Source organism: Panulirus ornatus, chromosome 55 (genome assembly GCF_036320965.1).
Source record: "Panulirus ornatus isolate Po-2019 chromosome 55, ASM3632096v1, whole genome shotgun sequence".
NCBI classification, from domain to species: domain Eukaryota; kingdom Metazoa; phylum Arthropoda; class Malacostraca; order Decapoda; family Palinuridae; genus Panulirus; species Panulirus ornatus.
In genome coordinates, this window is record NC_092278.1 from 21,295,774 (window position 1) to 21,313,546 (window position 17,773).

The 17,773-nt window shown below is 38.5% G+C and overlaps 1 protein-coding gene across 17 annotated transcripts in view; it reads right to left on the reverse strand.

Moving 5' to 3' along the window:
• cora (erythrocyte membrane protein band 4.1 like coracle) overlaps window positions 1-17,773 on the reverse strand; it is a 70,699-nt gene that overhangs the window by 39,707 nt on the left and 13,219 nt on the right. For 16 of the 17 annotated variants that reach the window (XM_071693046.1, XM_071693035.1, XM_071693049.1 and 13 more), the window contains 3 exons: window positions 14,579-14,731; window positions 13,992-14,177; window positions 10,501-10,679 (listed from right to left, as the gene is read on the reverse strand). In XM_071693046.1, the coding sequence (XP_071549147.1) occupies window positions 10,501-10,679; window positions 13,992-14,177; window positions 14,579-14,731 (518 nt within the window). Of the gene's footprint in view, window positions 1-5,663; window positions 5,682-10,500; window positions 10,680-13,991; window positions 14,178-14,578; window positions 14,732-17,773 lie in introns of all 17 variants that reach the window. The other variant, XM_071693039.1, reaches the window with a different exon arrangement.

Sequence of the window (17,773 nt, forward strand, 5' to 3'; positions counted from 1 at the left end):
AATCCAGGACATATGAAGCAGCCAAAGGAACCATGGAAAGGTCTGTGAGCCCTGGATGTCAATTGAGGCTGTAGTTTTGGTGCATTCACAATGTATAGAGAATGGATGTGAGAAAATGAGGCTATTTCTTTGCTGTTCCAGACACTAACTCACTCACATGGGAAACAGAATAAGTATGAAAAAGAAAGTATGTATACCTACTTACTTCCTGCCCTAGGAGACCCTTCTGTTCTTATGAGGCTCATGCAACCCTCAGGAAGCTGGCCAGGTACACCAGTCAGGACCAAAGGTCATAAGTTTTGAAGTGTGTGTATCTACATATGTGCAGAGAGTGAAGAGCAATGGTGTAGTAAAAGCTTGGTATCTTCTTTATGGCAGTTGCATCATGGGTATGAAGGGTCTTGGGATATGTTGAAACAGAGTTTGTAATGTTGTACAGATGGGTGATGTCCAGAGTGTAGGTAGGAGAGTGTGATTCACGTTTGTCTGGGGAGTGTGGTTTCTGATGGGTCTAAGTCTGGTGGGATGGAGTTAAAAACAAAGTTGGGTGGGTCGTTGTTTAGCCCCAGTCTGGTTATTTCAGTGTATATGTGTTTTGTCAATGTTACATTTGCTAGGGTTGGGGGATTTGTGAGTAGAGTTCTGCAGAAACATGAGGAAGGGGTTTCATTTTTATTTCTACTTGGAGGCTGATGGTTAGTTATGCAGTGATTTGTGAGTAGAGTTTTGCAGAAACATGAGGAAGGGGTTTCATTTTTATTTCTACTTGGAGGCTGATGGTTAGTTATGCAGTGATTTGTGAGTAGAGTTTTGCAGAAACATGAGGAAGGGGTTTCATTTTGATTTCTAATTGAAGGCTGATGGTTAGTTATGCAGTGATTTGGGTGGGAGGGGTCTAGTGCTGTTGCACTGAATTGGGTGCCAAATATGCTGAGGTTGGACTGTATAAGATATCTGTTTCACTGAGAAGGACTTGAGAGTTTTGTGGAAGCTAGGCAGCGAGTAATTTGCTTTTGAAAGGATGGAAGACCCAGCAGGTGAGGGGCAGTTTAAAGTGGAGTAGCTGAATTGTTTGTGGAGAATATTAAGGGTCTCAGTTTTTTATCCAAATCTGGTACCAGTTACCATTCTGAGGGAATTTAGTTTTTGTTGCTTTTTAGTTTGTTTTGTTGTTTTTATGCTGATGTTACTGTTGTGGGGAATGAATGTCATATGCATCATTTGTGATGCCAAGAACTGATGGTGTTTTATTTAAAGGCAGTGATTGCTCATTCAAGGTAACTATAGGGTGTGAGCTGGATCTGCATCTGCCTGGGAACAGCGAGAAGCAATACATCATAAGCTTGATAGAGATGCTGGTTTGCAGGTGTTACAAACGTATGCTAAGTGAAGGAAAGCCATCAGAAGCAGGGAAGAGTATCTATCAAGAGAGTAAGGTGTGTGTGCAAATAAGTACAGAAAGGGTGAGTAGTTCCAAGTAAATTTGGGTCTGTCAGAGGTGTGTGATGTCATCATGGTTATTCAATCTGTTTAAGATCGAGTGGTGAAGGTGGTAAATACAAGGGTCTTGGAGAGATAGATAGGTTGGGGAAGGGACATGGGAAGTGAGTTAATTGTTTGCAAATGACACAGATATGGTGGCAGATTTGACTTGGAAACAGCAGCAGCTGGTGGCTGAGTTTGGGAGTGTTTGTGAAGTGTTGAAAGTGAATAAGAGCAAGGTTATTTGGTTTAGCAGTAGAGACAAACAAGTTATTTGGGATGTATGTTTAAATGAAGAAAACTTGGATAAAGTGAAGTGTTTTAGACACCTGGGAGTGGACACTGCCACGAATGGAGCCATGGGAGATGAAGAGTGTCATACGGTGAGGGAGGGGACTAATGGACTTAGAGCATTGAGGATTGTGTGGAAAGAGAAGCCATTACCTTGGGGAAGCAAAGATGGGCATATCTGAAGGCATAGTAGTCCTGACAGTGTTGTATGTATACCAAGCACTAGCTATTGATAAAAATTTATGAAAGTGGGTTGAATGTGTTGGAAATTATATGTTTGAAAACAATATGTATTGAGAGGAGGGTTGACTGGGTAAGCAATAATAGGGTAATAGAAAGGTGTGAAAATAAAAGTATGGCTGAAAGATCTTAAAAGGGTGTGCAGAAATGGTTTGGATGTTTGGAGAGAATGAGTGAGGAGAGGTCGACAAAAAGAGTACTGTGTCAGAAGTGGAGAGGACTGAAGAGGGGAGGATTGAGTAAAGATGGTTTTGAGTGCTTGGGGCCTGAACATGCTGGAAGTAAGGCATGCAAGGAAGAGTGAAATGAAGCGACGTGGTACACTAGAAGTACATGCTGTCCGTGGACTAAACCAGGGTATATGAAGCAGCCAGGGGGGAAAATGGAAAAGTTTGCAGGGCCTGGTCGCGGATAGCAGACTGTGGTGTTGATGCATTACAAATGACAGCTACAGAATCGATGTGCGCACGAGACCTCTTCTTTGTCTGTTCCTGGCACTACCTCATTAACATGGGGCCCAGTTCTCTGTTCTTAACGATACCTCGCTGACGCGGGAAATGGCAAATAGTTTGAAAAAAGAAAGAAATATATATATATATATATATATATATTTCATACTTGTTTGCAGTTTCCTGCATTAGTGAGGTAGTGTTAGGGACAGAAATAGCAATGGCCTCTTTCACACCACTCTGCAGCTGCCACATGCAAACTTCTGAAACCACAGTCCCCTATCCATAGTCAGGCCCCAAACACTCCAGCATTTATTTCTGAAAGGGCATCCCCAGGACCCATTCTACAGGGGTTCCTACAGCTCAAGGCTGCACCACACTCAGTGGCATGAACAGTTTGGATTCCTTCAAATCAAGTTCTTTGACAAGACTTTAGTATGTTTTGTCACAAGGTAAACTCAAGCACACAGAGCCCAGAACCAGGGATGGGAAGTGGCCTGTGTAAACCATGGCAAGGTCTGTGGAGCCTGTAGCTGTGGATCCTGTGAATTACACAAGACAGATAGAACAGATGTGAGTGAATGTAGCCTTTCTTCATCTGTTCCTGGAGGCAACAGCAATCAAGTATGTAAGAAAGAAGAAATATACATGTATATCTGTTCCTAGCACTACCTCGCTAATGCAGGAAGCAGCGAAAAAGTATGAAGAAAAAAGTATATATATATATATATATATATATATATATATATATATATATATATATATATATATATATATATATATATATGTTTTTTCTTTTTCCTCATTAAGATGCATGATTATACAATGGTAATAACATTCCCTAGAAACATATCTCTAATGCAGCCTTTATGCTTGCTATAATCATTCAGTTGCCCAATACTAAAGCAATAGTCTTACCAATAAAAAAAAATCAATGTATGTATATAAACATACATACACATATTACAATATAAAAATATATACCCAGTCCTTGCTTTACACAGGATCACTATGTGACTTTGGTATTCTGAGAGGAACCTACTTCTACCCGTCCCTTTTTTCATGTGGTCAAAATTCGCTACTATGTGGTTGTGTGCCGTAGAAAGTACACCAAAACTTTAGTGGGGATTGGCAGATGGCATTAGTAAGGGTCCTCGGTGAAGTGCATTAAGTTCCTGCCAACAGGTCAGCCTCACATTACCAACAGTGTGTGTGAATGTGTGCTAGTTGTGCACATACCTGCTCATGTGATTTTCCTTCAACTCATTGTGTATGAGTTTGTAAATATGGCATCCAAACATTCAGCAACATCTAATTCAGAACAAGCAGTTAAATGGAAGAAAACCTCTCTCGCCTTTGAAATGAAGCGAGAAATCTTATGACATGCTGATGCTGGTGAGGAAGTGACAGCACTTGGGCTTGCTTACAACCTGGCTGAATCTAAAACCCACAAAATAAAAAAAGAATGCAAAGAAAACATAAAGTGCTGTGGTCCACTATACTTCACTGTTTGCCAAAGTAACCACAAGGGTTAGAAATCCACTCATGGAGAAGATGGGGAAAATAATCTCAGTATACATACAGCATCAGAATAAGAATGAAAAGCAGCTTTAGTAACATTCAGCTCAGGTATAAAGCTCTGAGGGTTTATGAATGTTTATGTAAAGAAGACAATGCAGCTGTGCCAGAGCCACTTCAAGTCACTACAGGATGGGTAGATAAATTCATATGGTCAGGAACTACATAACGTGAAGGTAATGGAAGACTCCAACAACAATGACCATGAAGCTGCTGCACACATCCTATTTTTCTATGTCAATTGGTTTGCTTTAAGTGATTTTGTTTATTGAAAGGTTATTTTAGAACATAACCCCTGAATTAAGCAAGGGATGGGTATATATGTATATTCATATTTTTTTTTTCATCTGGTAAGGTACATAACTATGCAATGGTTATAACATTCCCTAGAAACATAACTCTAGTTGCTTGCTATAGTCAAGCAGTTGACCAAATCTAGAGCATTAACCAAAATCTCAGGACAACCTCAGACACAAATATGCAACTATAAACTGCAACTGAAATTTTATACAAAATAATTTTAAGGAGGGATAGAAAAGTATTTGACAAAAAGACTTTCTACTTTGTGAAGCTTATGATGGAAACAAACTTAGAGCTTCCCAGCGCATAATAAGGCTTGCTGAATGTAAAATACCCATGGATCCTTTACAATGTGCATCCTTCATGTCTCAAATCAAAATCATCCATCATCAACCGTGTGACAAGATCAAGCTTCAACATGATAGGACCCAGATGACTTACCTTGAATCAGTGATGCAGGGAACTACAATCATTTAAGTCAACTAAATTTGGGACATATAAACTATAATTTAATATTCACAGCCATAAAGCTCATAACGTATGGCAACAAGCTAGCATTCAACATTTTATCTATGTGAGCAAAGCTGGCACAAAAGTGAAACATGTGCCACAAAATCTTTCATTCACCATAAAAGTGGATGATCAATCTACACTTGTCGCTGTTATTGCAGTTCTGCAGTAACCATTATATGAAGCCAATCATAATAATAAACAAATGATCCAACAGCTATACATTAACCAACAGAGATAGTACTAACTCTAGGGTAATACAGTATGATCATTTCCTTTAGGTTCTGCTTCATTTTCTAATCTCAAAATACAATCTTCTATAATCAAGAATATTATGAAATTCCTATGGACATGTCCTTCTTGTATGATATGGTTTTCACACTATCCAAACAAGAACTAGCCTATATGAATCAGCCCATGAGATGATTAACCTGAGAAAAGATAAAAGAACCTGAAAATATGATAAAATGCTTGACTAGTATGATTACAGAAAGATCTAACATATGAAGTGCCAGGATGGTGGGCCAATAGTTGGGGCTCCTGACAGGTTGAGCTCAGCTTAATGAGGTTAGTGGATACTATAGTACATTTTTCAAGGATCCATTGGTATTTCTTGTCATGAAGACTCATCTCTCAACAGTAGGGTTACCAATTTCTTTTATAACTCTCAGTCCAAAGCAGAAAGTCAAAGTCCTTTCCACATACCAAATGAAAGGATAATTAAAGTTGAACAAACATTCCAACTCTCACCTCACTAGACAAAAGACATATCAAAATTACCATCAACTACACATGCATAAGACTATCACTGACCCTCCATGATATTGTAGGCTAGCAATTGTGTAGCAATGCAGCAGAGAAAACAAAGGAAACCAACATATTAAACATTTCTGAGAACACAAATATAAACAACATATTTTGACAAAATACTATAAACAATTAATAAATGTCTATGCATGATTGCTAAGAAAATTTGCATTACAAAATCCTGCTATAAAATACCTAAATCTGTGTAAGTATGAAGTGTTTTAATTTCTTTCAAATCCAGAAAAGAGAAGCACTACCAAAATGATTTACAAATTCTATACATGGAAAATTTCAGTTAAAATCTCAAAACCTCAGTATATGATATAATAGGAGAGTTCTTCCAGTGTAATGAAATTCCAACTGATTGCAAATAATTTTTGTGCTTTGGTAATTCCAAAAGTAAAATATGTCATTCCAATACTTAAAATGAGGAGATTGTTCATAATTTTACGAATGTGATTAGCTCTCGTACCCGGAGGGATTTAATGACAGCCATTCACTCTGAATTAATTACTCAAAGAAATTACTTTTGTAAGAAACATATGCAATCCCCCTAGCATAAAGACATCATACCCTACTGATATCCACATTCCTAACAGTAGTTACATTTAACAATTTTCTGTTTACATAAGAAGGGTCAAAAACATTGGGCATATATGCACTTAAGTACAATGTGACTAGGTAAACAGAGCTGTCCATACTTCCAAACAAATCATATAATCCACTTGGCACACAGAGATTAGTAGTCTACTGGGACTTGTGTTTCCATTCATTCTCACATATTCAGTTACAAAAACCTTCAAAGCATATGATTTTCAATCACCTCCCTTCCGTTTTCCTCAGAAATATCTCTTCCTTCAACCATTGGCTAAACTGCCTTCACCTCTTTCCTAGTTTATACTTGCTCCACATACTTCCAGCTTTTGAGATAATTCATTTTTATTACTAACCTCTTAGGAATCATCTCTAATAATTTCTATCCCACAAATATCTGATTCCAGCACAAACTATCACTCCTATAATTTTGTTAAATCAAGCTCTTGTTGTCATGAGAACTAGACTTTTTTTCTTAACTAATGACATAACATAAATTCTGCACTAAAGTGATTCAATAATATGTCAGTTAGCTTACTCTAAAAATAGGCTAACACATTTTCTACGCTATACACTTTGGTTAATAATTCTACGTACTTCTTAAATATTACCTGATGCTACCAGACAAAATAATTTCCTCCCTATCTTTAAAATCCTTAAAAGTACTTTGTTTTTAATTCAGTACATACTGGCTTCATTCACTAAATCTGTACTATAACAGCACTTGACCAAAGCTAAACAATACACATACGTACACATACACACAATGGACATGCAAGCACCTGTGCACTGTACATCCACTCCTATGAAGCTGTTAACTTAGGAAAATTCTATCTCTGATGCCACTCCAGCTTACACCCTTCCAGCCATTTCAGGATGTTTCATCTTGCATGCCATATCACCCTTGCCTCCCACCACCAGTGACTTTCTGGCGTTCTTCAATAAGCGGTCTAAAGTGTTTTTACTGTTTGCAGGCTTTGAGCAGAATACTTTCAGACCCAAAGTGATTCTATTGCTTACTCTTAACACATCTATGACATTTTCTAATCTCATGTGATGACATAATTAGTCGTCTATGTCTCTTAACACCAATTTGGAATTTCTTCTTTTCTGACTTTCGACCATGGAACATGCCTCTCAGTTTCTGTTGTGTATAAATAATGATACAATTCTCCTCTCTGTACTCCAAAAAGTAGAGTTCCAGTAATCCCATTCATCCTTCTTTGCTTTGATTTTTGACACAAACAAGGCTGATTGTGAAGTATCTTTGCAAACTTCCGAGCAGAGCAATTCTGCTATCCTTGAAAAAGGATGTTATCATACTAAAATCTTAATTTAAAGGTATATGATCTTAAGAGAGTTTCTTCAGTAATATGCCTTCCCTTTTATTATCAATGTTTACAAAATCCGGCCTAACTTCATCCTTGGAAGACAATGTAATCAAACTATTACTCTTCTATTGTTTAAATTTGTCTTCCACGTCAACATAAGGTCTGTGTCCACTATTCTGTATCAGCATTCAATTTCTTCTTTTCGAACATAAGAATGACAAGGAAACTTAATTCTATCTACAAATCTCAATCCTTAATCATATGAAGAGGATCAAAAGCATACAGGCATGCACCTTTAGTGGAAATTTATTTTCCAGAAGTGGGGCTCCAAACCCCAAAGGCCGGCAGAATTAGCAAAGATGCACAATTCTCAGGGAGATATGCAGCCCTTGCTCAGTATGTTAACTCTACCTTCATTAAATCATGTTATTTTCAAAGACTCACAAATATCTGAATCATGTTCATGTATACTTTGTGTTTTCTGCAGAAGCCTTAATAATCACTCTAATATAATCCGTTGATGACATTAAAAACTGAGGTTGGCATTTCCATCAATGTCAGACACAAGAATGAATAACAACAGACATTCAAGCTGAATCAAAAGGAGAGCAGTTATCAATTCTCAAGAAGCAAGATTAATTGTCGGAATTACAACAACACTGTGTTCTGTTTGTTAGGGGGCTGGAGATCTATCTTCCCACCGTACCAGCTATTTGTGTTTCTTGCATTTCATCTATATCAGCATTTTATATGTTTCCAATGTTTTTATAATCTTTATTACTGACTGTGAGCAGGTAGGAAATGCTTAATTTTCTCATCCTGATAATGCCATGGACTGTGAAGATAAGCTATGAATGTCTGATGACTCGCTCAAAAATATCACTGAAGTATAATGTGCGATTCATATCAGAAGCTGGGTTATGCTGAATAGCAGACTGGGTCAAGTTTTAATATTTCTGCACTCAAATGAAATAGCAACAATGATGACTTATATTCAGTAACCAATGATGACTTATAATCAGTAACTAACTTCAAATCATCAAGTGAGTGTGCCATGTATGTTCTTCTAGGAATGATGAAGTCTAAATTGGAAGAAAGAGAAGACTGAGAAAGCTGTGGCAGGTATGACAAAAGAGATGGAACTGAACTTATTTTCAGTTGCTTGAATCTGTAGTTCCTGAATGGACACATATTGAGCATGTCACTACAGTATTCTTAAGCAGTTACTGTTCCATCTTGGATGTTCCCATTTTTCTTAAGCATTTCAGCCATTCTGCTTCATAGGCAGTAACTGGGGAGAAAGAGAGAGAGAGAGAAGGGGAGGGGGCAGTATAAAAAATATTTTCTAATGCACAATGCACTAAGACTCCCCATCAATTCTGTCATATTTTGCTCTTTGAGCAACTGCTCTGGTTGTTCCAGGTAAGGTAAAGACACAATAATCATTTCACATTCTTGACAATTAAGTTCCAACCATCTCGTCCTTTTCTTTCTTTATAATCAGGATGACCTCATTGTTAATGATGCCTCTAACATGCTGCACTGCTGAAGGTCAAACTAGCACACAAAATCCCCCAATAAACATTCTGTGCAATAATGCACATTCTGGTAATTAGGTGATGTGATACTGCTACAAAACCAGCCTGACATTTTTTTCCATGGAATATCTCAGTTTAGTTTCAGTAATGCCTGTTATCTCTAAAACAATGTAAGGGCATATCAAAAACCCAAAATCACAATCATATCTATAGGCATTTCCTTTTATCTACAATCATAAAGCTGTAAACAAGCAAAATCAACACAAAGCTATAGTATGCTCAAAATGACTACCCAATTCCATTACACAAAAATCAATGAACTTATACCATGTATACTTTTCTCACACTTAAAGCATTATGGCACATGCAGAACCTTTATATTTCTTGAATTTCAATTCCATAAACCAAAAAGAAAAAATATCACATACCTATATAACTATGTATGAAACAAAGCTGTTCCACATAGAGCTTCAAGTAACGAAGTTTCTACACTGTGCATTGAGAGAAACTGAACTTAACATACAACCCACTCTTAACATAAAATCAATCCATTTCTATTAATGTTAGCAAAGTTGGCCATCACAGTATTCCTGGTTAGGTATCTCATTTTAATACATTAATTTCTGATCTTGGTAGAAATTTTTCATTCCTCTGTTGGTCCATATGCTAACTGCACTAATTCTACCTCTTGCTGACAATTACTACCATGGAAGAAAATTTGTTAACTTACATTCTATAGAAGGTATATCTCATTTTGAAATCAGAGGAAGATATTAAGATATACAAGACTTTTCTTCATTCCAATATGTTGATTTAATGTCATGCATGACAGTAGCTAAGAAATCAGGAACATAATATGTATTTCTCAAGTACTATGGAAGTTAACTCAGTTATCTGAGAAATTCTGTTCATGCCCTTACCATATGTAGTGATAACTTCCAAATCATAAACAAAACTGAAGTAACCATGACAAATGAACAGGTCAAGGAGTTAAATACGCATCAAAGCACAATTGATTATTACATCTAACCACCTACACAGATTGCCTAGCTTAATAGGGGCAAAACAATAAAAGATTATGGGCAGCTCAGCATGTAAAGGCAATGAAGGAAGGGTGACTAAAAGGATATAACATGAGAGATTAACAAATATACTAAAATTTGAAAAATCTTACTCCTGACTACAATACATTGTGAGAGATGTTCAAAATGCCATAATGTAAATCTGTTTTATTACTTTAATATCTATGTCAAAGAGCTTCATATAAAATTCTCACTACTTAAAAAATTTAACTTGAACTAGATCAACTGAACAACAGAAATTATAAAAGTGATTAAAGAAATATCAACAGAAGAAAAGAACAGTCTCTTATTTTCTTACCATCCATACTTCGCGAGGACAATTTTCTGCGACTAAGGGTTCGTTCAAATTCAGGATTATTTCGATCACTAAGGTTAGCTGCCATACGGGACTGGTACTGGGTGCGACCTGAGTACCGGAACTTGGAGCCAAGGCGTGGCCATAGCCCTTGCTTTTGTGGTGGTTCTGGAGTCATTAATCTGCAGAAATGCATCATAATCATCTTACAAACAATGCATATATAGCATTGGCACCTTACATATATAAGTAAACTAACTATCCACATTGGCTGAGTAGTTAACAATCCACTTGCAATCAAGTGTAACATAAAAGGCATATTACCTATTACCAGTACTGCCCACCTAGGTATTGGGAGGGTAAGCAACAGCAAAATAGGAAGCCAGAATTAAATGGTCATCAAGCTGCATTCCCCCAATCTAGGAATCTGTCTTTACTTTCTGCCACACCCATATGTGGAAAGCTGGTATTTTGCCCACAAACATGTAATCTCTCCTTGTCATAAATAACACTTGAAAACACATAACTCACACAATTCCTTCTTCATAATTCTTACATTTTCTTCTGGTGAGCCCTATGCACTAGCCCTGACTTGTGGCAAAATGGAAAGAACAACAAAGAGAAGTAGTGATTTAGGCAAGATCATAAGGTAGAAGTAATAAGCTGGACATCAGGAAGGAGTCTCCGGAAACACTGCGCTGGAGTTGCCCTCTGCCAGCAGCATGTTAAGTGTGAGGCACAAAATGGCTAAAAAGCATAACTGGAGTTCACCAATTACGGAGACTCTTTTGCCATGGTCAACCCCCTGAGTTCCTGAAGGGAACAGACATCAGAGATATTGACACCATAAATGCACACCTCACCATCTCCATTAGAGCAATGAACAACGTAAGGTTATTAGAAAAATGATGTTAAAATGATTCAACAGATGGGTATGGTCATTTGGCAATACCTTGACCTAACTTGTAACAAGCACAAAATGCAAACCCCACTCTTGAATTGAGCTACTTCTGATGATAAAGTGTCAATAACCCAATAAACACCATTTTTGGGATAAGGGAGAAAATGAAAGGAAATGCCTTTGAAAGGATAGAGACTAGATATCTGCATAATCTAAAAATAGTGGGAGATGCATTACCCTTAAGAGGAAGTGCAAGTGGAGTGACTTGAGAGTACACATCGGTGTTTAACCCTCTGGCAGCAATTAACAATGACAGTTGGAATTCAAAATTGTCAGTCTCACTGGGTAGCACAAGTTTAGTCCAAAGCTGCCGATATAAAGTTTGTAAACATTCCACAAGGTTTGTCATTCTTCCCCCTATTGGGGTCCTATAAGGTGTTACTGCAATGTGATGGGTGTCTTAAACCTTACAAATAAACAGTGACCCAATCCCCTGATGGCTGTCCACATGCTGACTAATATGCTATGAAAGTGGGTGTTATATGTACAATACCTATCACACAAATACTGTATATATAATAATAATACTATACAATATTTTAGATGAATGTATACAAGTTGGCAGCATATGCTTGCTTCGCATCCCATTATTATCAATGCACCTTCGAAATTCATTTGTCATTTCATGGAGTGTGTATCACATATCATAACTAATAAAGTTATATAATACTGGGGTCGACATGCTGTCAGTGGATTGAAATAGGGCATGTGAAACGTCTGGGGCAAACCATGGAAAGGTCTGTGATGCCTGGATGAAGAGAGGGAGCTGTGGTTTCAGTGCATTTCACATGACAGCTAGACACTGAGCGTGAACAAATGTGGCCTTTTTTTGTCTGTTTTCCTGGCACTACCTCACTGGTGCAGGGGGGTGGCAATGCTGTTTCCTGTGGGGCGGGGTGGCACTGGGAATGGATGAAGGAAAGCGAACATGAATACATACATGCGTACATATGTATACATCTGTGTATGTGTATATACATATGTTGATATGTACGTGTGTGTATATGTACATGTGTGCGTGTATGAGTGGATGGGTCTTTCTTCACCTGTTTCCTGGTACCACCTCACTTGTGGGAAACAGCGATCAAGTATGATGATGATGATGATGATGATGATATTTTTTTTTTCATACTATTCGCCATTTCCCGCATTAGCGAGGTAGCGTTAAGAACAGAGGACTGGGCCCTTGAGGGAATATCCTCACCTGGCCCCCTTCTCTGTTCTTTCTTTTAGGGAAAAAAAAAAAAAAAAATGAGAGGGGATGATTTCCAGCCCCCCGCTCCCTTCCCTTTTAGTCACCTTCTACGACACGCAGGGAATACGTGGGAAGTATTCTTTCTCCCCTATCCCCAGGGATAATAATAATAATAATAATAATAATAATAATAATAATTAGGTACAGTAGGGTTGAGGGTCAAGTCAATTGGGAGGTGAGTTTGAATGGAGAAAAACTGGAGGAAGTGAAGTGTTTTAGATATCTGGGAGTGGATCTGTCAGCAGATGGAACCATGGAAGCGGAAGTGGATCATAGGGTGGGGGAGGGGGCGAAAATTTTGGGAGCCTTGAAAAATGTGTGGAAGTCGAGAACATTATCTCGGAAAGCAAAAATGGGTATGTTTGAAGGAATAGTGGTTCCAACAATGTTGTATGGTTGCGAGGCGTGGGCTATGGATAGAGTTGTGTGCAGGAGGATGGATGTGCTGGAAATGAGATGTTTGAGGACAATGTGTGGTGTGAGGTGGTTTGATCGAGTAAGTAACGTAAGGGTAAGAGAGATGTGTGGAAATAAAAAGAGCGTGGTTGAGAGAGCAGAAGAGGGTGTTTTGAAATGGTTTGGGCACATGGAGAGAATGAGTGAGGAAAGATTGACCAAGAGGATATATGTGTCGGAGGTGGAGGGAACGAGGAGAAGAGGGAGACCAAATTGGAGGTGGAAAGATGGAGTGAAAAAGATTTTGTGTGATCGGGGCCTGAACATGCAGGAGGGTGAAAGGAGGGCAAGGAATAGAGTGAATTGGAGCGATGTGGTATACAGGGGTTGACGTGCTGTCAGTGGATTGAATCAAGGCATGTGAAGCGTCTGGGGTAAACCATGGAAAGCTGTGTAGGTATGTGTATTTGCGTGTGTGGACGTGTGTATGTACATGTGTATGGGGGGGGGGGTTGGGCCATTTCTTTCGTCTGTTTCCTTGCGCTACCTCGCAAACGCGGGAGACAGCGACAAAGTATAAAAAAAAAAAAAAAAAAAAAAAAATAATAATAATAATAATACTTCCCCCATATTCCCTGCGTATCATAGAAGGCAACTAAAAGGGGAGGGAGTGGAGGGCTGGAAATCCTCCCCTCATTTTTTAATTTTCCAAAAGAAGGTACAGAGAAGGGGGCCAAGTGAGGATATTCTCTCAAAGGCTCAGTCCTCTGTTCTTAACGCTACCTCGCCAACGCGGGATATGGTGAATAGTATGAAAGAAAAAGAAAACTTAAAATATGTAAAAGAAAAGAAATGGTATAAAATGTTTCTGAGCCAACTTACCTGAAGAAAGTATGATGTTCAACACACACCTTCCACAATCTCTTAGCAGCCTTGTGGTTTGGTAACTTGAAACCAATAGTGGATTCAAAGGTCTCAAATTCACCAGGCCGAATTTTGATGTAAAAGTTACTGCGTTTGTAGGAGATTTTAAGGATTTTGGGCCACGCAAATCGGTTAATGCGTAGTCTGAAAGAAAATATTCTCATTACCATACAATACTACTTGACTTCAAACCAAATAAAAAGTTAAAAAAAAAAAGGAGGTGGAAGGAGTCATCATGGAAAAGAGAGAACAAGTATATGGATTGGCTTCTTAGGATTATGAATTGTAGATAAAGTAATGAAGTATAAATAAGCAACAAAGAGAGCAAAATGATTAGAAATAATGCAATGAGTATATTGTGGAAAATCAAAATGAAGAATAGCACATGTTCATATACAAACTTTTGCAAAATCAAAATAAAGAAAAATTAATGAGCTATATGATAATCTTGTTAGGCTAGCCAATCTACTACTTATTCAACCAGATATTCCTACTAATACACATATATCTTGATTTTCTGTAAAAATGAACACTAAAGGACTCACTTGTCTCTATAAACAAGAAGCCCTGAGGCACACACTCCAAGCATGATGTCAACACCTTCAGAGTCCTTCGCTGTGTGCATGTCAACACCATACATGGCCAATTTCTTTGCATTCTCGAGGTAGTGGAGTTCTGCTTCAGCAGGTGTCTGGCCTCTGAAGGAAAGAAAGTAATGCAATGAAATATAAACTGCACATGTATGCAAAGAATACATAAGGAAAACTAGTAATTGTAATAGTTATGTCTTGAAAAACTACTACTGCTATCCTTGCTGTAAGTTACAGCAACAGCTTTGTCATCAAGCGGCCTGGATGTGGAAAAAGAGCTGTGGTTTCGGTGCATTTCACATGACAGCTAGAGACTGAGTGTAAATGAATGTGGCCTTTGTTGTCTTTTCCTAGCACTACCTCGAGCACACGCACGCAGGCTGAGGGGGGTGCTGTTTCATGCGTGGTGGAGTGGCGATGGGAATGGATGAAGGCAGCAAGTATGAATATGTACAAGTGTATATATTCCTATGAATCCACGGGGAAAAGAAAACACGTTTCATTTACCCCGTGGACTCATATGAATATTTTGATCACATGCAAAATCGTGATCCTTTCCAAAATGTGTTAATGTATATGTCTGTGTATGTGCATGTATGTATACGTTGAAATGTATAGGTATGTATATGTGTGTATGTGGGCATTTATGTATATACATGTGTATGTGGGTGGGTTGGTCCATTCTTTCGTCTGTTTCCTTGTGCTACCTCGCTAACACCGGAGACAGCGACAAAGTATAATACTTGGAAAAACAGAAGGATTTGTATGCAGCATTTAGGGATCAAGATAAGGTATATGACAAAGTTGATAGAGATGCTCTTTGGAAGGTATAAAGAATATATGGTGTGGGAGGCAAGTTGCTGGAGGCGGTGAAGGGTTTTTATCAAGGATGTAAGGCATGTATACGAGTAGGAAGAGAGGAAAGTGACTGGTTCTCAGTGAATGGGGGTTGTTAGGGAGGTGAATGCAAGAGTTTTGGAGAGAGGGGCATGTATGCAGTCTGTTGTGGATGAGAGGGCTTCGGAAGTGAGTTAGTTGTGGTTCACTGATGACACAGCACTGGTGGCTGATTGGTGTGAGAAATTGCAGAAGCTGGTGACTGAGTTTGGTAAAGTGTGTGAAAGAAGAAAGCTGAGAGTAAATGTGAATAAGAGCAAGGTTATTAGGTACAGTAGGGGTGAGGGACTAGACAATTGGGAGGTAAGTTTGAATGGAGAAAAACTGGAGGAAGTGAAGCGTTTTAGATATCTGGGAGTGGATTTGGCAGCGGATAGAACCATGGAAGCAGAAGTGAGTCACAAGGTGGGGGAGGGGAAGAAAGTTCTGGGAGCACTGAAAAATGCGTGGAAGGCGAGAACATTATCTCAGAGAGCAAAAATGGGTATGCTTGAAGGAACAGTGGTTCCAACAATGTTATATGGTTACGAGGCATGGGCTATAGACAGGGTTGTGCAGAGGAGGGTGGATGTGTTGAAAATGAGATGTTTGAGGAAAATATGTGGTGTGAGGTGGTTTGAAAGAGTAAGTAATGAAAGGGTAAGAGAGATGTGTGGTAATAAAAAGAGTGTGGTTGAGAGAGCAGAAGAGGGTGTATTGAAATGGTTTGGTCACATGGAGAGAATGAGTGGGGAAAGATTGACAAAGAGGATATATGTGTCAGAGGTGGAGGGAACGAGAAGTGGGAGACCAAATTGGAGGTGGAAGGATGGAGTGAAAAAGATTTTGAGCAATCGGGACCTGAACATGCAGAGGGGTGAAAGGCGTGCAAGGAATAGAGTGAATTGGAACTATGTGGTATACTGGGGTTGACGTGCTGTCAATGAAATAAACCAGGGCATGTGAAGTGTCTGGGGTTAACCATGGAAAGTTTTGTGGAGCCTGGATGTGGAAAGGGAGCTGTGGTTTTGGTGCATTATACATGACAGCTAGAGACTGAGTGTGAACAATGGGAATGGATGAAGGCAGCAAGTACAAATATGTACATGTGTACATATTCCTATGAGGACATGGGAAAATGAAACACGTGTTTCATTTTCCCCGTGGACTCATAGGAATATCTTGATTGCGCGTGCATGCGGGGCTGGAGGTTGACATCTCGTGTGGCAGGGCGGCGATGGGAATGAATAAAGGCAGCCAGTATGAATTGTGTACATGTGTTTATATGTTTATGTGTGTATGTATATATATGTATACGTTGAAATGTATAGGTATGTATCAGCGCTTGTGTGGATGTGTATGTATATACATGTGTATGTGGGTGGGTTGGGCCATTCTTTCATCTGTTTCCTTGCGCTACCTCGCTAACGCGGGAGACAGCAACAAAGTATAATAAATAAATATAAATTCTTTTTTTTATGTCTGTTGGGTGAAGCAGGGACAAGCTCTTTATTTCCACTTAAAGGTGACTGGCTGGTTATATAAATTCTTTTTGGGTGGGAGAAGGTCTCGTGTAGAAGAAAAGGCATGAGTGCCAAGCATTGAGGTGAATGTGTTGAAAGTATTTTTGTTTCAATGTGATGCTAGTCACTCTGGAAACACACAATCTTAAACATTCACCTCAACACAGACTCATAAAAATGAAAGGGTCATCATCATTATGAGATGTGCATACATTCCCTGTTATTTTCATGAAAAAATAAGAAAATCAAAGTAAACCAAAATAAAGACAAATGTTATCATGATTTTATGCTTCAGAGGAGCAATTCTATTCTAGATACACCAATCTATGAACTCTATACACTTTCCACAATGGCAGAAAATCACTGGGTTTACATCTGAAAATCAATCATCCTCAACAGTTCACTCATCACATCAGTAAACTCCTTTGTGGTATAAATCCCTTCCATGACCTCTTCCTTGCAAAATTCCTGACTTCTCCATCTTATACCTGTCTCAACCTTTCACTTTTGTTTTAACAGCTCACTTTTTGCTCCCTCTCTTTTCCTTCCTTTCACCTTACTAATCTATGTACTCAATCACTCCTTTCCTCTCAATGTATCTGATATACCTAAAACGTCAACTGTAAGCATCAAAATATTACAACACTCACAGTGAAGAAATAAGTAAGCTTCGAGAAGACAATTAAAAACATATGAGCATTTGCAATATTTATATACATGGAAGAAGTTATTACTTCCCTCTGACGATCTG